Source organism: Anopheles moucheti, chromosome 2, assembly GCF_943734755.1.
Source record: "Anopheles moucheti chromosome 2, idAnoMoucSN_F20_07, whole genome shotgun sequence".
Taxonomy (NCBI): Eukaryota; Metazoa; Arthropoda; class Insecta; order Diptera; family Culicidae; genus Anopheles; species Anopheles moucheti.
The window spans coordinates 19,204,069-19,225,557 of NC_069140.1; the positions used below are offsets into that span (position 1 = coordinate 19,204,069).

The 21,489-nt window shown below is 43.3% G+C and overlaps 3 protein-coding genes and 1 non-coding gene across 4 annotated transcripts in view; 2 read left to right on the forward strand and 2 right to left on the reverse strand.

The window, feature by feature from the left end:
- LOC128310801 (uncharacterized) overlaps window positions 1-1,472 on the forward strand; it is a 34,366-nt gene extending 32,894 nt beyond the window's left edge. The window contains 1 exon segment of the mRNA XM_053047522.1: window positions 103-1,472. Coding sequence (XP_052903482.1) covers window positions 103-219 — 117 coding nt within the window. The 3' untranslated portion in view covers window positions 220-1,472.
- A 2,676-nt stretch (window positions 1,473-4,148) lies between these two features.
- On the forward strand, window positions 4,149-5,419 carry LOC128297864 (short-chain-enoyl-CoA hydratase-like). The gene is made up of 2 exons (XM_053033577.1): window positions 4,149-4,257; window positions 4,330-5,419. Exons 1-2 carry the CDS (start codon window positions 4,149-4,151, stop codon window positions 5,184-5,186), a joined length of 966 nt encoding a protein of 321 aa, XP_052889537.1. The 3' UTR covers window positions 5,187-5,419.
- Window positions 5,420-5,432: 13 nt separating this feature from the next.
- Trnad-guc (transfer RNA aspartic acid (anticodon GUC)) lies at window positions 5,433-5,504 on the reverse strand. Its single transcript has one exon. It is a non-coding gene; the product is annotated as a tRNA-Asp (tRNA).
- Window positions 5,505-7,181: 1,677 nt separating this feature from the next.
- Window positions 7,182-19,050, reverse strand: LOC128310199 (acyl-CoA Delta-9 desaturase-like). The gene is made up of 5 exons (XM_053046782.1): window positions 18,792-19,050; window positions 10,368-10,652; window positions 9,946-10,282; window positions 9,563-9,748; window positions 7,182-9,325 (listed from the first exon to the last, which is right to left on the reverse strand). The coding sequence occupies exons 2-5, from the start codon at window positions 10,591-10,593 to the stop codon at window positions 9,007-9,009; spliced, it is 1,068 nt and encodes a 355-aa protein (XP_052902742.1). The 5' UTR covers window positions 10,594-10,652; window positions 18,792-19,050; the 3' UTR covers window positions 7,182-9,006.
- Between the last annotated feature and the right edge of the window lie 2,439 nt (window positions 19,051-21,489).

Below are 21,489 nucleotides of genomic sequence, written 5' to 3' on the forward strand. Positions count from 1 at the left end.
ACGCACACCGTGGCAAAGATCAGTTCACAGTCTCAGTCTCCTGAGAAGCGTACCAACCCAAACTCCTTCGACTAACCTGTTCTGTTTTGTTTACACTTTTAGGTTATGCAGTTTGGACGCATCGATGGTAACGCATATACGCTCGACTTTCAGTACCCATTCTCGGCGCTGCAAGCGTTTGCTGTCGCACTGGCCAACGTAACACAGCGACTTAAATAGTGTGCGCTTTGCTTCGTTTTGCATGCCGGCGTCCACGACCGAGTCACCAAGTACTAATCGCCTTAAAATATTGCCACTCCCCACTCACTGATGTGGTGCAGTGATGGCACCTCGCCGGCCACCAAACAAAGTGCTCTACATATCACAAACGATTGGCGCTGTGCAGGAGCGGCGTAGAGGTGTTGTAAAATTCGCGTTGTTAATAATTGCGCTTCATGCATCCGGGATAGTTCGATATGTTGCTTTAGTCATCTTTCGGTGTGAGCTTTAACCATTGTCCACCCCGTATGCTGTCGTTGTCGTTTGCTGTTGTCTTGGAGAAGTGCCGACTTCGCCCACTTGACTAGCCTCAACTCCCATTTTCATGTCACCTCATTACTCATTCGCCAATTGTTACTCCATGTCGATCATTTTCATCGTATCACATATCATTAACATTAGTGTAATGCATAAGCAAAAACAAAACATCATCGTAAGACGGTCGAGTTTGAGAAGAATGGTCATGTTCGGAAAAGTACGAACATAATACGGGATAGGATGCGAATTCTGTGTTCTTTTCTAAAGCATCTTTTGGGGATTAAGGACGCATTTTAAATGAATGAAATGAGGAGAAACCCATTAGGCGACGCTTTCTTGTATAGTTGGGAAATGAATTTGGACGACGAGACGAAGCTGCCGTGCAGCAAAACTGTGCAGGGTGTAATATTCCATTATAATTATTGTTTTAATAGAAGCCACAACGCCAACCTACCTTCAGCCCAACACATGGCCATGGCGCGTAAGGTGACCACAAATTGTTAGATAACATGAAATTAGCTAAACTGAAAACATCAAACGCGTTTCCATATTGTGGGGGTTAGGTTTTATACGGCAACTGTCCAGCGAGGGAGCCGACAATTGCTTTTCGAATTCATTGCGTGCGCCAGCATTAAAGAAGTCACCGAACGTACCGGGAAAACGTCCATTGCGTGCTGTAGTCGCTCTTAGCTAATGGTTGCAATATTGAAACAATTTCTGACAACACTTTATTACCTTTTGTTACAGCGCTGTATTAGCTTGTGGGTTAGCCATTTCTTATCTACTCATGATCCAGCGTGTCTTCTAGTCAGGCCAGAGCCGCGAACCGCAAGAGTATTTTGTAGCGTGACAGTGAGGTTTGAGACAAATCGGCTGGTGCATTTTGTAGCGAAAAATGTAAATAACGCCATTGGTGGGAATAGTAGAAGCATTACGATTTTTGTACCTTTTGTAACCGTCTTAAACGATACGACCCGGGACGTAAGACAAAACTAAACTCACACACCTAGGTTACCAAACATGAAACGAAGCAGGAACCAGTTCACCCATTTCTTTTGCCTAGTTATCAATCGGTGCGTGTACTTAAACATATTATGCGTAGTTCAATTACACAAAATCATCCATTACCATACATACTGTACGTTTGTCACCGGTGCGATGGGGTGGCCACGGGTGGCCATGTAACTATAGGAAGATTGCCCCTTTGTCCCATATTTATGTAAACTTTTTAAGACCCCATTGTTTGCTGTTTGTAAATACGCGAGGAGCGCAATATCCGGTTGCTAGGATCATCTCAGTCGATCTCCATATTGGTGCAATATTATGATACACGCCTTTTACAGTCGCGTACGTTACTTTCTGTTGCTGTTTTCTGTGCGTTACTGTTACGTTAACGATGCTGTGGTTTAATTTTAAGCAACTGTTTTACACCATTTTATACTCTCTTGCTGCAAGCTGTACATTTTCTAGCCTCATCGCTTTTTGCTCTCTGTTGTCTCTAGTAAAAAAAAAACACTGTACTAAGTGATTAGGAAAGTTTTATTGCGTTTAGTTCAAATTTCGCCCAAAATCACCCAACCAGTAACTGGAAACTGTGTGGTACAAAAAAAATACTGCAAAACATTATTGCGAAGCTTAAAAATAACACCTTTTTCTTTAACCAACTCGGGCAGTGGAAGAATAAGAAGAAAATTTCGCAAAAAAAAATGTAAGCCCATTTTAGTACGACAAGCCCATGCGGAAAATGCCATCGTCAAACGCAATAGAGCGTTTTGTTTCAAACGCAGTACAGAAGTGAGTGCTACAGCTCTACAAACATGATGAAAAAACGACACTAAAGCCAAATATGAAATTCCATCCAACGGTATCGTTTGCATATCGCTCGTTTACGTATGTTAGTTTACAGTTTGATTTGGAATTTGTGTTTTTGTATACAAACTGTAATAAATGGCTCACTTATATTGGAAAATTAGTAAGAACGGAAAAACAAACAAACAAATGTAACGACTCAGCATAAGAAATATTTTACACCGCATACGTCCGCCAGCTTGGCTGCCAGTACTTCCCAAGAGCAGAAGGAACAGCTTCCCAAAGAGCAGGAGTCTAATAAAAAAAAATCAGTGAAAAAACCAACAAAAAAGGCAATGTTTTAACACCACAAAAAAACCACAAACCCATAAAAATATTGTTGTAGAGAAGTAGCTGCCACAGCAAAAGATCCATAGAGAAGAACAATACAAACATTTACTTACCTTTGTACATACCTGTCCTTCTCGTTGTGCAATGGTGTAGATTTTCCGTACATTTTAGACTAATTTGGTAACAAGTGTGGCTAGGTCCATTCATTTGGTGCTTCTCTCGAGTGTGCAGTTGAACATGTCTCTGGTAATTTCTGCTCTCGCGTGAGGCAATTCCCTTGCCTAGTCGATTGCCCATCAAAATATAACGTCTTTTATTATATGTTTACAATAAACGGAATAGATGCGGAATAGAATTGAAAACACAAGTTATGTTTCCTTCGCAACGTATCCATCCAGATTTGAAGAAACGTCTTTTGATGTGCGCTGGACAATGCTTTTAATGTCCGCAAAGAAACCCGTTAGTCATCAGTGGAAAGATTAGTACGTTCATTAGTGGAAGACAACTTGAAAGATCTTCGTTTTTGCTTCAGCTACTGAGAAAGTTGACTGCTTGCCGAGTGGGCTTACAGAAAAATAACAACAAACATTTATAGCACCCCCGGGTGGAAATAGAATGTGTTTCAATTGCGCTTTTAGATGGGAAAAAACACGGAAATGTACATCATTTTTGCGTAAAATATTACAGAACAAATCCCCGCCCCAAACACGTTAAGCATGCGACAGGGAAAGATTCTGGCTGGAGGTACAAGAATAAAACAAAAAGAGCTACAAAGCTTGCTGCACTGGCAGAGAGCTACGTTTGTGAAGGAATTGGAATTGGCTAGGAGCTGCATGTGTAGAAAAATTGAACCACAAAAGTACGACCGTTCACGAGCGCAAGTGATACGAACTGAAAGGACCTGTGGCAATAAGCGTAACACATTTCTATTGCTGCAGTATGCAAGACGAATGTACGAAAGCGATAATAAAGAAATGCAGTTCAATGTTCAAAAGAACGAAAGTGTTTAAAATAATTTACTTTTATTATGGTGAAAGCACATGAATCATCGAATGTGCTCGTTTGAAATAGAACTACCATGTCCAAGCTTAACCGTCGTTTTGAAATTCCGACACTACCTATCCAACGATGTAACGCACTATAACGCTGTCTGCTGTGCCTTGTTTTCCGACAGCACCGTTAGCAGTTTTGTGTTTAAAATCATATGTTTTGCGTACTGTTGGTCTCGAATGTTTGCTTCAACAGTGAATACACGTTTTTAAGCGCGTTGAAATGTGATTTTGCTTGGAGAATGAAATAGTTTTTGGATAAATTTTATTCATATAAAATCCTCCAAATGACCGTGGGCTTAGCCTATGTGTGTTGAGGTTTGTTTACGTTGGAGAAATGTCAAAACATACCAAAAACACCGGCGGTGTTCGATTTTGTTAAAACTCTGTGGACGCAATTTGGCTTATCTTTAAGCTGTTATCAACACGTCTTTTAGCCAGCAAATGGCCATGAATGTGTTGAAAAGCTATCGTTGTGGGCAGGTCATAAGCAGGAACAAACTAAAAATTCTTTCCCGTGGGTGTACAACTGTGGTGGACGATCTAGGGAAAGGTAAACACGAAGGATGAAATCCATCATCCTACTGCTACTTTGATGATTCTCGTCTTGGGTACCGATTTTTAGAGCGAATGGCAGACTCTATCGTCGTCGAGAAGGAAAACAACATTACATTGATCGGTATCAACCGACCAAAGGTGCGCAATGCTATCGATTCGATGACGGGCATGAAGTTATCGGCCGCAATTGCTGACTTCGAGAATGATCCCAAGGCGGACGTTGGAGTGCTGCACGGAATTGGTGGTAGCTTTTGCTCTGGGTATGACCTGAGTGAGCTGGCAGGACAACACGACGACCCACTGAAGACACAATCCATTGTTCACAACCCGGAAGGAGTGATGGGTCCCACGAGACGAATGATACGGAAACCGCTTGTTTGTGCCATCACTGGGTACTGTGTGGCCGGAGGGCTGGAACTAGCGCTAATGTGTGATTTGCGCGTAATGGAGGAAAATGCCATGCTTGGATTCTATAATCGACGGTTCGGTGTACCACTGATTGATGGTGGAACGGTCCGGTTGCCAGCATTGATTGGCCTTTCGCGAGCATTAGATTTGATCCTTACTGGACGGACGGTATCCGCTAAGGAAGCGCTCGAAATCGGACTGGTCAATCGAGTTGTGGCCGTCGGAGCAGGACTCGGACAGGCTTACAACCTAGCGATGAGCATAGCAAAGTATCCACAGTTATGCATCCGTCATGATCGCGATTCAGCGTATTATGGTACCTTCTCAGCTCAATCGTTGGAGGAAGCACTAGAACGCGAGGCATCGAACGTTTCTGTCGAGTTGCTGCAGGAAGCGAAACAAGGGGCGGAAAAATTCCGGCAAGGGATCGGCCGTGGCGGAAGCTTCAGTGGAGTCAAGGAGCGTAAACTGGCAGATTGGGAAAAGGCAGAGATGACACATGAATCGAAACTATAACCCAATGCGACGGTTGTATAAAGTCAATTTAAACTTGTACAGGCTCACGTATCCATTTTTACTAAATAGTAAGCTTTAAAAGCTCAATTTTTAATTACATGTTATGCAATATGTTGTTATCTTTACCGGAAAAATGAGACGAAAGAAAAAATTAGGTTTTATGTAATATCATGAACCATTTTTGTAACATGTATTAGTTAAGAGAAGGAAAATATATTCAAAGGATTAAAACGGAAAAAAATGTTTCTCCCCGACGGGGAATCGAACCCCGGTCTCCCGCGTGACAGGCGGGGATACTGACCACTATACTATCGAGGATATGTGAAATAGGTGCTCTATTTTGGGACATGGGTGTACAGCCACTACTACCAGCCGAGTTTTACAACTTTTTAAACAAATTTAGCGCATTTAGAGCAGATGATGAATAAGGTTAAATACTCGAAAATCTACACGCAGGTTTGCATTTAGATCGGTCATCAAAAGAAAAGAAAATGCTAGCAAAAATACAACAAATTTATCTAACCAGAGGTTTACTAAAATTTCTGTTTTTCCTATCCAACATGACCCATGGGAATCCTGTTCCGTGTCACAAGCAAGTATATTGCAAGTAATGGAAGAAAACATTGACATTTATATCTTCAGGGTTTCATTTGTGTTTGCAGCGAAACTGTAGATAGAACTTACACCACACAAAGAAGGAGCGTACACAGCTACTGATTGGCCTGAAGTTAGTTCTTTGATTACAAGAAAACATCCATTAGTAGTCCTTTAATTAGATCACTGTTCAGGCCGATAGTAAGAATTGGAAGGACAAGTTAAAAACATACAGTACCATAGAAACCTTTCGGCCGTTGCTAGCAAAAGACCAGTTACGATCAATCGCGCAACACTGTCCAACACATCCCTAATTCGCCGTCGCCTTCGTAGTGCACAAGTTGTCGCTCTACACGCGTATCATCCGTGCACGCAAGCGTGGACAAGAGTCTTTTTATTATGACTTAATAGTAGCAGATAAGTAAATTGGAACATCACCACATCTTAGGCATATAGCCTGCCAATTAGAAGAAACAAAAAACACCTTATTTCTTATCGTCTGGTTTTCTTGCTATTCTAAATATATTTAAGTACGGTAAGACTACCAAATTTCTCCCACAGGCCACTAGCCTCCGTGTAGTCCCGGAGCGTAAGGACACGATTCTTGATTTTTAAAGGTTGTACGATTAGTGATTGATTCTTACGAGTCGCCGAGGGGAAGATCGAAGAAAACGGAACCTGATGGACTCTGCCGTCACCGGGGGAAACAATTTGTTGGAACTCGGTACTAGATTTTATTTTCCAGCAAATTTCCCCCTTCTCTCTCTCTCTCTCTCTCTCTCTCTCTCTCTCTCTTCATCACCTTCTTTCTTTCTCTCTCTCTCTCTCTCTCTCTTCCTTTTTCATTTTGCTGCCGTTTTAAGCGTATGCTATTTGTTCGATTTCGCATGTATTATTACGATTAAAACTGTACTTCCGAATACCGGTTAGAGTTTGTTCAATTTTTCACATTATCTCTGGTTTTGTGAAAAGTTTCTATGTGTTTCTTGTGCTGTGTTTAGGGTTTATTCTGTGTGTATGTGTGTATATTACGAAGTTTTTTTTTTGTTCTTTTACTTTTCATTTTACTATTCAATTAGTTAAAAAAGGGATTATTTGTTCTGCGTTCTGTTCTTATTCACGTTGTCGCTGCTAACGTGAAATTATGTATTTAACATTTAATATTTTTGTGTGTTTTTTACATTTGATTTAATAAAATATTCTTTCCACCCAATCGCTTTTCCTCATTTTCGTTGCCGATTTCTCTCTTTGATGTAGCTTGATTCACAAGGAAGTTAGATGCGGGGAACTAGAATCAGCCGTTGAACAAGAGTTGTGCGTTGTTTAGTTTTATTTATTTCAACGCTGACTGTTAAGGACTGTTTTAACACACCATCCCTGGTTCGATAATATTCGAGTTCGATAATAGTTCTTGACGTTGAAGTGCAAGCTAGAGATAAATGGTGCCGGATCTTGTACAATAATAAAGCCAATTCGTTGAAAAGCCCCATTCTTGCTCGATATGCCTGCCCGATGGAACGTTGTCCCATTACTCGCCAAGTCCTTGCGTATATAAGTGCATTTGGTGTTATTCAGCCTTCTCCTCGATGTTCATTTCACTTTACAAAAGCGAAGAACAGTCTTAAACCGAGCTGTCTTTTAGAATTCCATCTCGATTCACTCAAGCTGATCACACGATCTAACCCAGATTGTGATCGGAAAAGATTTCCGATCTCTAGCCGCACCAACGGAACAGGATTTCGGAAAGTTCGCATATTACGGCGAGCAAAATGCGAAGAAACAAAAGCGAACAAACATGTAATTGTTTACAGTAACTCTGTACTGTAATTACGCTTCCTGAGTATCATGACCTTGGTCTAGAGTTATCCGGACTTCAGGTACAGTAATCAATGCATGGCGCCTGTATTCTAATGTATACGCTTTCCATTTTATTTCAACCCTACACACAACATGCATAGATAAGTTCCTCCGACTCTCCAATCAATTCAATTGTATGCCTAACTCCAACTCTGTATCTCCGCTTCGTCAAGAATGCGCTGCTGTTTCTGCCGATGGTGATGGCCTCTCAAATGTTAACGAACTTTTACAATATATCAACCAATTGCTCGCACTGCTGCAATGTATTGTTCCAGAGAGTATAGAAAGATTACACACAATTCTAACCCCGAAGAGAGAGAAAAACTTCATTGCATGGCGCCATGGTGTGACCCCTCGCAGAGGGAGGAGTTGAACAATAAATTACTAACTTATAGCTACGCAAATTGAACTTTCGAAACATCGATGAACCACACCGGTTCGAAATTGGCGTCCAAATCCCACCCCTCTTACTACAAACTATTTAACCAAAAAATCGTGCCCACCCCACGCGCCTAACTATACTGGAACAGTCACTAGTTTCCGTTTTGAACTGTATCAGCGCATATTACTAATCCGAAGGATGTGGCAGAACATGGAAGCTAATCTCTAGAGTGCGCTCATCTTGAAGAACAAAACAAGCAAAACAAACATTTGCTCCTATCACAAAGAGTTGCCGCCGTACGTGTTGTTGTCTCACAAACCCTTGTGGGAGGTAAGTTACTTCTTTTCGCTACACCAATCTTTCTGTCACAAACTGGGTTAAATCAATGGATGGCTCAGTGCCGTGCATTAAATGGAGGCTTCTACCCTTGTCCCCACGCAATCCTGGAACCCTACTAACGTTAAACCCTGTTTTCTTTTCAATATCGCATCCATTATCTGTTGTGGTACGCCTGGTGTTGCGTAACGAAAGTGCAAATGACAATCTGACATTATTCTTACTTTCCAAAATGTACGGCCTTTAGTTTCCGATCATGTGTTCCTAATCGGTAAGTGCGTTTTGCGTTTGGGGATGTGTTTTTAACGTTACGTAACTTATGTGAACCAGCCTTTGTTGATGTTATTATTCTTTGCTTCGAGCATTAGTTTGTAAACCATCTTTCCCATTTGTTTTGTGTCTCGCAACTTCTAAATAGAACTGCGAGTTCTCGCCCCACACACACCCACCTATTTGTTTTCCTTCATTCGATTTCTTTTCTATCACACAGCATTACAATTTTAGTCTCTGCACCTCTTCCCTGCTTCTCATCGTGAATGAGTTTTGAGCTCTATGAATTCTTTCCAAGATGTGTATCAGTATCATCACTCCGCCAACATGTTGTGTTCTCGGACGGTGTAACACTAATCCCCTCCTTGCATGATGATTATTTTAATCCTCCTTCTGGTTGATGATGGTTGCATGTTTCACCTCGTACTGATCCTGATCCTTGTCGCCCCAGCCCCAGGTCGTGTGGGTACCGTCACCGGTACGCTTGACGCGCTTCTCCACTATTTCCTGCGAGACCGTCTTCAGATCGTACGCCCAACCAATCTTGGCAAAGAAATCGATGAATGCCGTCGTCAGGTTCATTCGGTAGTTGCCCAGCTCGGCCGTCTTGTAATCCCACGGGAACACGTGATGATAGTTATGCCATCCTTCGCCAAAAGCGAACGAAGCCACTGTGCGATTCTCCGAGGGCGAGATAGACCTTTAGGTATGAAGAAAAAATAATAATACTCAATTTATAATTGCTGTTGATAACCAAACGACAAACAAACACCAAATAATGTGGATAAAGAGGGAGGAGTGCGAATAGGGGGAGGGATAACTGATTTGTTTAATGTTGATGTGTCCAAACACAAACAATCTATTTGATAGCCCATGGGAAAAGCGTGTCTGCTGCTGTGTCTAGCCGTGCGCGGTCCGTTTGCTAATGATTACTCACTTATCGTACGGCTTATCGCCCCACTTATGGGCAGCACTGTTCACCAGCCAGGTCACGTTCAGAATGAATGTCCAGCGGAACAGCGTGGCAACGAACCACGCATTGGTCCAGGTTTCGTTCCAGAAGTACACCGGAGCAATCGTGGGCAGAACAAAGCAGGCCAGCGGCATCAGAATCATGTAATGTCTGTGAAAGGAAAGCCAGAAAAAGTATTAGTTACTAATCCATTCTACAGGTTTAGTCATACCAAGTTATTGCGATTATTGCACATTGCACCGATGAGTAAGCCATTTCTAGCTTAGTGCACGCATTGCAAGCAATTTCAATCGGATTGCATCATATTGTGAGAACCACTCCCGGATCTCCTTTGCAAAAGTACTTACTTGCGTTGGAAGCGCAGCACGGGATCGCTTTCCAAGTCCGCAATGTCCAATTGTTTGCCCTTGGCGATGACTTCCGGGTGCTTGCGACACAGCAACCAACCGATGTGCGAAAAGAAGAATCCACGAGTTGCGTTATGCGGATCGGCATCGGTTTCGGAGTATTTGTGGTGCACCCGATGATCACGGGCCCAATGCAGCGCACAGTCCTGGAACGCGATCGTGTTAAACGCGGCCAGTATGATGCGCAGGGGTAGCTTCGCCTTGTACGATCGATGGGCCCACAGTCGGTGCGCTCCTGCCGTAATGCCCAGCCCAGATACGACATACAGAACAAATGCTGCGAAGAAAGCGGAAACGAAGGAGTTTGTCAGCGATGGGAGAAATGGGGGAGGGCCAGCTTTCGCAACAGCACGGAAACTTACCGAATGCGATAGTGTAGAGACGGGCCGATGTCAGCATAAGAAAGGCACCGTAAACGGCGGCCAGATGAAGGTAACCAAATGCAATTACATTCCTCCAAACCAGCTTTATCTTGCGCTTTTCCGCACGCTTCAGCGGGGTCACATCCTTCGCCAAACCTCCGTCGATCGTTTCGGCGTCAAGCTCGTTCAGCACGCCGGTTGCCTCCACAGTTGCGTTCGGGGCCATCCTTGTCCCTTGACCTTTTTTCTGTACGTTTCTATCAACCTTCCACCAGCAGAGCAAGCCTAAGAAGCGAAGAGAAAATCGAAATCGGCTGTAATTATAACCTTGCTAAACGCACAACCGACGCCGATCAGCTTATTATCTGTGTGTGTTGCTGCCACTGCGGATATATTTTTCCCTGACACATCAACAACGAGGATATGTAGAGTGTGAATTCAGGCGTTTTCTTTGCTTCCCCGTTTTTGTGCACACCATGCAAAAAAAGGTCAGGGCCATCGATGAGTCGCAGCACCAGAGAGCCAGCGGCGAGAACCCGTGCGCTAATCGATAATATTCACAAGCAATGTTGATGGACAAAAATATCATCGCTTGAAAATCGCGTTTTCTCTGCGTGTTGAATATTGAATTTCGTTTAATACACACCAATTACACGGGAAATGCGATGCTTTTTTTTAAATTATGCTCCTTGCATTATCGCCATTGTTTCGATAGTTTAGAGACGACTAAATCCTTCGACATGCGTGCGTCCACTTTTCCATAGCGTAAAGGTGTGGAACATAGCTACACATTTATCACAACCAGCGAATGCTGAAAACCTCACTTTGGGTGTGAAAAACGCACTGCATTGCATATCACACAACCCCCTTTCCGTGTCTGACCCAACCCATATTGCCACATGCCCTTCACAGCGCGTGCATTATTCAGGAGCAACAGATGGTTTGGAGAGTGGGAACGTCGCACACGCACAGCCAATTTAGAAGCGATGGTAGTCTGTTTCCCGAGGGATTTGACAGGAGTAGATCCTCTTCCATCTCCCCCTTACGAGGGATGTAAATTAGTTGGTGTTGTTTTTTTCACATAAAAGCCTTCTCATTACTAATCATTCTATCATCTGCACGACATGTAAATGCTATCCATTTGTCGATAAAAATGGTCGTAATTTGTTTTAATGCACTAGAAAAAGAAACAAAATCAAAACATTTACACTAATCAATCCTGCAAAAGACACAAAGAACGCAAGAACGACACAAACGCAATCAAACAACGCACGCAACGGTGCTCGCGCGTGTACTTGCGTTGAGACGCAAACGCAAATGGCATGAATGGGGTGGATTTTGCACGCCCCGCACATAGTTAAGAGGAAAATTGGAGACGCAATTGCGAATGCCATCACCGTTAGCAGCAGAGTTGTAGCAAAACACTTACACGCTTATACGCAAACAACAATTTTGCTTCAGCTACTTCAACTTTTCCACACAAGCTATTTCCTCGCAAGCTGTTAAACTACCACCCCCAAAAAGCACGTCTTCGTTGTTTCGATTCCTGAACAGTTTTGGTAGAACGCGGTTGGTGGTACTGGCAGCACAGCACAATTGATGGAAAAGCTGAAATTGCTTTGCAAAATTGGCAACAACAAGTTTCGCTCTGCTCTCACAATTCGGGGGAAAACAGCACAATCACCAACGCAGGAAAGGATGGCTCTCTGCATGCGTGGTAGTTGCAGGATGTTTTACGGCCAATTCTGACTTCTGGAACTTTAGGGAACAGCTTAAATAAACAGCAAACTATGAAACATGTTAGGAGTATAAAATGTGTAAACAAAATAATTACGATCGAACCCGCGGAGTGTACAGGAATTGGGGAGCACGGTGCGATTATAATTAGATATCTTGTTTTACTTCCCAACCTCTCCAAGGTTCACTCACTCATTCTCTTACTCGCCAAAATGTGTTCTACGGTATAGTTTTTCTCTCGGTACATCATATGGGAAAAACTGGAAACTAAGCAGCATTCAGCAGAGCACTGGCGAAAAGCCAGAGCAGAGAAAATCTCACCCACACCCCTATCGGTCACTTTCTGTCTGTGCAGCGCGCACTGGATGGGATCGATAAAATGGAAAGGGAGACCGACATGATGTCGTCGCGCCTATCTCTCTGCCCAGCCCCATCACACCCACGGCGCTCCTCTGCGTCTCGCGGCCAGATGTTGCGACGGGGCACAAAAAATCGATACGATACGTCCAAGCATTGGGGGTTGGGATGGAATGACACAATGTTATTCCTAAGGATAGTAAACACAGCTGATTCCATTTTCCTTTTGGAAGTGTGGAAGATGCGGGATTTCTGTTGATGATCTCGTTAGTTTTCCCACCCACTTCTACAGGATATTTTTTTAATTGCTTCTAATAAGCACGTTTCACGTTCGTGCATAAAAGGGAACTAAAAAAAAAAGATTTAAGTAGAAAAAAACTAAAGCCACATTCTTAATTAAGTGCTGCTAATTAAACATAAAAGACCACCTGTAGAGTTTTTTTTCCTCCCCAACCTTGATACGAGCTTATTCAACTTAAGAACCTACTACGAAGCTGGTGTGCTTTCCATGGTATGACGCACTTCACTTTGAATCGATAAAACTCATGTGTGAGATTTTTTTTGCTTTTAGAAAGCTTAAATATTAATTAAAGCGCCAAACTGTCTCATTAACGCATTTAAGAGAACCGGCACACAGTAACTATGCGGTCCGGAAAGTCACATTGAAACTCTACTCATATACGTCACAGAGCTCCCTAAAGTACGTCGCGCGTCCACCAAACCTGGTGTGTTCTTCCTGGTGGCGATGCTTATTAACATTCTGCGCAAGCAGCTTTGCAACTGTCGCAGCGTACGATGGCCACGTGCGGACACAGGCCGCCTTTTGCGCACCATTTTAATAACCGTCCCAACTGTAATGTGTTAAGCAGTCTTTCCCACAACACAGCCTGACGTTGGTCAAATGATCAATAAAACAAACAGATATGATTAAGCTGCCATAGTGAATCGATCATCACCATACCATACTATCTATCTCACGCTAAAACATATATGAATATCAATGAACGTTTCCTTTCATGGCCTAGAGATGGCCATAATTGAAGTTGCCTTGTTTTGAAAAACAACATTAAATAAATATGTGTGTATTGTAATATCTAACGCATTAATCTATGAAGGAGTTTTGTAGCTTCTTCACTATTATGTTAGAAGAGTTAACCCTACTGCCTAATCCGTGTATCGCGCGGCTGCACTATCACCACATTCGGATCCGTGTCGTCATTGGCGTTTTTATTTTTAAAGCGCCGTGTGTCAATTGGATACTGCCAAAATGCCAAAAATATACGACGGGAATGACGATCGTGCATCTACCAGTAGTGCAATACCTACACACAACACACTGGTGGTAATTATGTGCTAACTGCTAACCTGTGAAAACAACCGCAAGTTCAGTGTCACTGTCACTCTAACCGTTCTAAACACTACCAATGTCAAGGAGATACTAAAACGCCCCATCGCCGTAGAATGTCCTAAGTCTTATCGGCCACTTGTATCACAATCAACCCCCGTCAGCACAAATTCTCGCACTATTCGTGAGGTGAAAGTCATTCCCAGCGCTGATAAGACCCAACGTCTACGTAAGGTGGAATGTTGTTAAACGGCAACTCTAACTTTGACGTCCACGCCATCCCAGAGGGGTCATACAACAAGAATAATGTAGCGCATGTATGCTTCTTGTTATTCGCTTGTATACACTACTGATGCAGGTGCACGTTGCGAGGCACTGGTATGGCACGCGGCGCTAGTGCTTAGCATCCCACCCGATCACGTCAAATCGACACCATTGATCGGTGTGCGATCACTGTCGGGGGATCTGGCGCGATTTGTTTCTGCCACAACAACGTGACGTTACCCTGGCCGTGCCGGTATCTGTTACTGTGTGGTTCCGTAAGCGCGCATGAGTTGAAGAGGCTCAATTACCTACTCTCTGGCGTACCACCCCTGAGAGGTCAATTCGGAGCTACCGTCAGCTGATCGTCTTCGTAAGCAAAAAGCCGGTTATCAGTGTCTGATAGTGGAATCACAGACACAGTATCGTTACAGACCCATGCACGGTGCACTTGAGCACGTTCTCAACCTAAGGAAGAGATTGTTTGAAGCAATTTGCAGCAAATTCAAATCCATTCCGAACGATTTGTCCAACGTCCCATTCAATCGGCTCACTCCTTTGGCTAGCTACAATGAGAAAGAGAAACACACCATCTCGCGGTACCGAACAAAACGATCGTCACAGCATCAGCTCACTGTCACGTGTTACAGTTCCTCCGTCGCTTGGACGTACTCTTGTCCGCTCTCCACTGCAGCAGTGATTGCATTTAAGCTTTTTGTGTGCGACTGAGCAATGTTTCATGCTTGCTTGCATTCATATTGTAAGCACAATGCACACCAACACGAGAGAAATACGGGAGGGAAGTCAATCCCACGATCAACACGAAATCAAATTAGGTTGAAGCCCCTTGTTCCCAAATCAAGGCAGAATCACCAGACAATTGGATCTTAATGGAGGAGTTGAAAAGAGGTTGGAAATGATCTTTCGGCCAAAAGGATTTTGTAAACCGGTTAAATTCAAAACGCATCTATGATCTTCCTTAGCCACTGTCCAGCCGTTGGATCACGTGTATGTGCGATAAAAATGGAAGAAAAAAGGCAAATTTCGTCCACCAAGTTCAATTTGATTTAAACAAATTCGAACGGTAGGAGATATGACGTTAACGTGATCAAATTGAAAAGTTATGTTTTTTTTAATTAAATACAGATAAACTATACACCACAGCTCTGCGAGAAAGCAAATAACCAAACAAAAAACAAAAAAACCACAGATCACAGCTGCACACGAGCCTGGGTTTAGCTTATCTCGTACTTAGTGGCAAATTGAAAGCAACCGACATTCGTTTGTGTAGGGCGAAATAAACATGTTTTTACTTTACGCTGTTCCGTCGCTGCGCAACTTAAAAAGAGAACTGGAAATGGTGGTTGCGTGTTTCTTTTTTCTGTATAAACATAATTGTCCAAAGACCGCTGTCCCATTAGATGTAAGTTTATGGATGTATTGTTTTTTATATGTTTTTGAATTGTGGATTAACCCGAAAACAAGATAATTTAATTCCATCTTCTTTGCAATCATCATACGGTGCTCGGGGGGGTTAAATATTCACAGACAATAAATGCACGCATAACCAAACGCTTTGATTGCAATGTCCGAAGGGTACTGTTTGTGTTGCCGAAAAGAACCTCTTTTCTACAGCTTGCGGCTGGATTGTTGGCGCAACTCGCGTATGTGCGTGTTAAGTATGCGGTATCCTCCACAACCGGCTAGTATATTTGTAAGCAAACTGAAGCTTATTGCACTGTTGCCGGTATCTATAACGCGGTTTAACACAGCGCACTACTCTAAAAGCTACTGGCAGTTGCTCTAGTTGCATTCTGCTTTCGCCCTCGCCATTTCTTACCTTATAGCCCTTCGTACTTCACAACATTTTGACACGGCCGGTCTCTGTCTGTCTGGCCGGTGGGTGTTTTCCTTCGCTTCTTTCTTCCCATTCTTCGCTATGTTTTTCTTCTCGGATACATTCAATCGATTGGGTTTTCCGCAACCTAACTCAACCACAGTGAATAGCGCAGTCAGTTACCAAGCCTACTTCAGTAAACTGCCCAACACGATGAACAAAGAGATTAACCGAAATATAACGACGCAGCCTGCCGAATTATTGACCGCTTGATGAAATTACTATACGACTTTCTTGCTCTAGGCCCAATCGTATCGCGGAACACGCAAAATCGACTTCCCAACTCAACTGTCTTCCATTATTGAATAGGAGAGCAAAGAAATTAGCACAATTCCCATTTCACCATGGCAACAGCTGGACGATCGAAGCTTCCTATGCGTTCAAAATGGTGACCTACAAAAAAGGGCACCAACGACACCAGAGCTTTATTGAAGAAGTGTTCACTCGCTCCCAAAGAACACCCCAACAAAGGGGGAAGCGATTTTTATGCTTCATATTTAACCCTCGCAAATAATTTATTGCTCTTCCTACATAACACACATGTCCAAACACTTCCCGCGAGCCAACGAAACGGAAAGCTTGTTCGTTCGCCATCAGTGGGTTTCTACGATGGGAGAGATGGGGTACACATCAGGTTACCTTTCACACGATTAGGTAAACTAAGAAATGCTATCAAAACTAACCAATCCTCGCTATTGCTGAGGATAGGGACAGAGCGATGCAATATGCGCTACACATACACACACACTAACCAAACTACATATATACTAACATATAAAACATTCCGCCTGCGAACGAGGGTGCAAGTGTTCACCTGTTGCTTATGCAACGCGGTGCAGCACTGCATTTTACATATTATTTTAGCTGTTTTTCATTTCGCTTTTAAACTGCAACGGTACGCGCTATAGCATTTCCTGGATTTGTGTAGTTTTTTAACATCATTTAATTTAACCATTTCCCATTTAACACATGGGGCACAAACGTGTACGAATCGCTCCAGTTTCCTATCAATGGAGAATTATGTTGCACAGCATGCTATTCGTGTCGGGTTTTGAGCTGTTTGAATGGAATTTTCAAACAAAACGAAATTCAATCACTCAACCCTTTTTCGCATAATACGTTCGCGAGCAATATAAGTTCACCGAAGGATGCGCTCATGGGATATTAGAAAGCAGGTGAGTTCAGCATCCCATAAATCGAAGCTCAGTCTTAGTTAGATGTGCGAACGATATAGCACAGCCGAACAACGTGTAAAAATAAAACCAATTTCGCTTCTCCCGTCAGCAACACACAGAAGTATATATGCGAACACTGCATTTTTTTAAATGCTTGGTAATGGGTGCTCTATTTTTGCAACCCGTGCACGGATCGATCTTCGATGTGGCCAGTGGCACATGTCGTACCGCTGTTAGCGGGAAACGAGATGGGACGGGTAAATTTGCTTCCACTTGCCAAACAATGCTGAATGGTAAGATACATTTAAACAACCGTCCATTCGTGGTGCGCAAACACAAACCGATACTCTCAATCCAATACCTACAAATGGACCATACTGTTTAGTCTTAAATTCTATACATACAATGTGCTCCAGCTACTAAAGCTTACCACTAACTTTTACTTTCTCGTAGAGCTATTTGCTGTAATGTTGGCATACTCGGGATTCGGAATATTCAATTCTGTGATAGAACGATTCGCAATTGACGATTTCACATTGTACTCCATCCAATTGGGAACTTGGGGATTCGAGTCACTATAAAGATACGATTTTCCCATAACTTGTGTAGGGAGGGTGGAGTAGCCTTGACAACCGCTACTCAGCAGTAAGCAGTAGACCACTTTCAAAGCCTGCTAAATTCAATGTTTCCAGGTGTTGATCATGCAGCTACTTATTGAAAGTGCCAAACGAGATCCGGTCAATGCAGAATGCATTTATCGTCAAGCCATCGCGCTATCAATTCCCGTTCCGGACGAGATAAAGGAAGGTGTTTCACACCTTCATTCAGCCGAGAAGATGAGATACAGGCATGTATAGAATATGCTATCTTTTCGCAAAGCCAACAGCACCAACCTCAGCATTGACAAGGTGCACGTTCGTGCTGCATCTACTCACGCTCGTATAGCCCTGTGCTGTGCTCTTCGAGGGCCAATCCGAGGGGTTTTCCATGGCCAGCAATGCTTCTTTTTTACGTAATATCGCATCATTTTTCACACCCTGTGTCTCCGGCTAACGGTGAAATATGACCTACAACTCACCTCTCGCCGATGATCAAGGTGGAGACGCACGCTCGGAACAACGTGTGTAGGGCTACACACGAAAAACCATTTCGTGGTAGAAGTTGTCTTATGAAATTACATATCTTAAATGTTGAGTCCAATAATCAAGAACATCTTCCACATTGCAAAGGTTCCAACGCCAATCTGTCTTCTTGAAACAAAAAAGTTTTTTTAAATCGATTTTTCTCCCTACGCTTTGGCGTTTCCCGGGGAAAAAGACCAACTCTCTGTCCATCGCACGCACGTTGACAGGAGCGTAAATCGACCAACCGGAACAGGGTGCGCTGTTTTCGTTGCAATGCCATTGTTTCGTGGCGAAAATATAAAGCTAAACAACAATGCTAAAACCAGCTCACCACTATGTGACCACTGTAACGACGACGGTGACTTTTTGCCACTATACCCTGGAATCTGGAATTGGAGCGCGCCTATGCTTTTCTCGCCCAAATCACTCTGTTTTTCCTGCGTCTGTCTTTATCCACGCAATGCACTGTGATGGAAGCCGCACACAGAAACACACCGAATCACTAACACGATCAAAAAAGATTATTACCAGAATGTGTAGAGATGTGAAAGTATGTATTTCCTTCGCCGCCTGCTTGAGGATACGGCAAGCCCTGATATTTTGGCGAAAGGGCGAACCAGCCGCGAAAAACTCCCAAGGATGGAAGCTTTTTGTCACTCCGGTTTCCGGCCGCAAAGCACAGACCGCTCGCAGGAACAGATGTTTGCGGAACAGAAACGCGTTTGCTGCTACTACTTCGTCGGTTGACACTTCGTCGAACTGAACTGGTTAGAATGGAGCGCGGAACGTTATATATGATCAAAGCACGCGTTGGATCCGCATCATGGTTTGTGTTGCAGTGAGTAAAAGCCCCCCTACACATCTCCCCACAGCAGAGCGCTGTGTTGTGTGCGTGTTCGTGTGACTGTAGCTGTAGTGATCTGTCCCATCACGTCATCCGGCCGAGCATTCTCGCGTTCCGTTCCTTCTCCGGAAGGGAGCGATGGAGGAAGGGTGTCTGACAAAAAGATCCTACGCTATCAGCACGAAGTCCTGAGTCTCCTTCAATCAGGAAACCACGCCGCGCGCATACACACGTCACCCGGTGAATGTGTATGTGTGTGCGAGAGAAAGAGACAAGAAACGTTAGCAACAATAACGTAAAGTAAGAAAGTGAAGGCAAAAAACTGGCTTTCCAAGCCGGTCACCCTGTCTCCCAGTTCCCGCCCGGTACGGCACTTTCATTTCGCGTGGATTAGCGAGATCCTCTTGACCACGACCATGTTCTTATCAGTAAAATGTAGGCTTTTCATAGCGGTAACCTCACAATTTGCGCAATTTGCTGGACACAATCACGCCGGTGTGCACGTACTCACTTTATTTACTTTTTCTTTTCAAAAGAATCGCCCACTATACATACCTTGGTGTGGTTATCAATATTTGGCAACCACCACCTCCGAATCAACTGGGTCGATTGATGATAATCCACCGATTCAGTAACCGTTCAGTATTGGATTCGCAATTTTTCCACCGGAGACAGAATGCAGCAGCACCAGAAAACCCGAAACGCTCACTGCACTGGCCCCAGCACTGCAACACTTTACACGACCACGCACTGTAAAGAGTTGAACGAAAATGTACCGGTTACGAAGGGGGAAAACTGTGCGAAATCGTACGATATTCGCCGTTGGTTGCTATGATCGCTCACGCACACACATACATACATGAACCGGCGCTTATGCTAGGGAGAGTATTGAAATCGTTGTTCGCTCGACGATAAACTACAATTCGCAAACGAATGGGGTTTGAAGCGTTGCGTACAATTCGCCTTGTACGATTTTAAGTGGATTTTCTACGAAACTCTAGCAAAAGATGGACTTTAGCATAAGGGAACTATTGTTCTGTTATCTGTGTTTGAAGTACACCGATTATCGAGTTATGCGATTTGTATATTATTGCTGTCAGGAATTAACCTGCTCAAAATATCTATAAGTGAATAGAATGAATGGACGTCCGTGCAAACAGAGGCATTAGATCTGGAGGAGAACGATAACAAATCCTTCAACTGAGCTCTTGAACTAGTAATTCCCAGTTTAATCCTATTTAACCTGAAGCGACCAACATACAAATTATCCCGATTGCAATTTGCAGCTTATAACTGGGCAAATGTTTTTGTGCAAATGTCTTTGTTTTTTTCCATTGTCCAAGCTCAGGCTTGATGCTAAATCTATTTAGCTATTTATCAGTTCAGATCTTTAATTCAGTGTATGATAAGGAAACTGACGAAAGAACATTCATCAAACACGTGTCTTTGGAAACTGGTAAGCTATTCTCGCAAATCCCCGTATACCAAAACAAACCGTTCCCACGCTTAATTTAAAAGCTAACCGGCTTTAAAGCAGAATTGTTTTTAGCGTTTGTTTCGCGCGCAAGCTTGTAGAAAAGGAACCCGAGATAAGGGTTTGTTTTTGTCGTTTGCTATCTGCAAGCTGAACATTACGCGATTGCTCATCGACAGGTGTGCTTTATCGTTTCGCTCGATACACGCTCGATACGAATGGGCGCTATGATTTATTATCGGATGTATAGCAATGAGAATCACGTGTACATCAAGTGAAAGAATTTCATGATAACCCATAATCAGGTGCCAGAAATAAGGTGGCTAATGTTAGGGAAATGGGTAGTGCATCATTCGTGCGCTGAAAGTCACACTGACCGGACGTCACTCTGTTGCACGTTTTTGAAGGCAAATATGGACTGCGTCACGTGTAAAGCAGAACAGTTTCACCATCTCAATTCATAACGCATTACTCTTTTTGTCCGATTTGTTTACAGCGCGTCAGGCCAATTTATAAACACTACTATCAGAATCGTCGTCATAGGAAATGTACCAAACGAATTATGCGCAATAGGTGGCTCGCAAGTACGTACCAATGGTCAATGCAAAAAGTGAGTCAAATGTGCATTATGTTTGGTATTAGTAACGATTCCGTTGTTTGATGCTGCGAACAGCCAGCGAGCATTTGAGAGAGTCATGTTAAAGCTAGAACATTTGGATATGTTGATGTTGTTATTTTTTTGCACACACTAAATTAACATGCAGACAAGGTGGGAAGATATGCCGGTTGCTCCTAGCGATGCGTGCGCAAACGAGACAACCAGCGGTGTACGTCGAAATCGGCTGTTGTTTGTTGATTGAATGCAAAAGCGTGCGAGCGAAGAAAACCGCGGTACGCACAGAAAGAGC

What these genes read in the sequence shown, in the direction of transcription:
- LOC128297864 (XM_053033577.1), top strand. Translation starts at nt 4,149, where the DNA reads ATGGCCATGAATGTGTTGAAAAGCTATCGTTGTGGGCAGGTCATAAGC. An exon ending in GGTGGACGATCTAGGGAAAG is followed by an intron (nt 4,258 to 4,329) that starts GTAAACACGAAG and finishes ACCGATTTTTAG; the next exon opens with AGCGAATGGCAGACTCTATC.
- LOC128310199 (XM_053046782.1), bottom strand. Translation starts at nt 10,593, where the DNA reads ATGGCCCCGAACGCAACTGTGGAGGCAACCGGCGTGCTGAACGAGCTT. An exon ending in GTGCTGCGCTTCCAACGCAA is followed by an intron (nt 9,749 to 9,945) that starts GTAAGTACTTTT and finishes TTCCTTTCACAG; the next exon opens with ACATTACATGATTCTGATGC. An exon ending in GGCGATAAGCCGTACGATAA is followed by an intron (nt 9,326 to 9,562) that starts GTGAGTAATCAT and finishes TCATACCTAAAG; the next exon opens with GTCTATCTCGCCCTCGGAGA.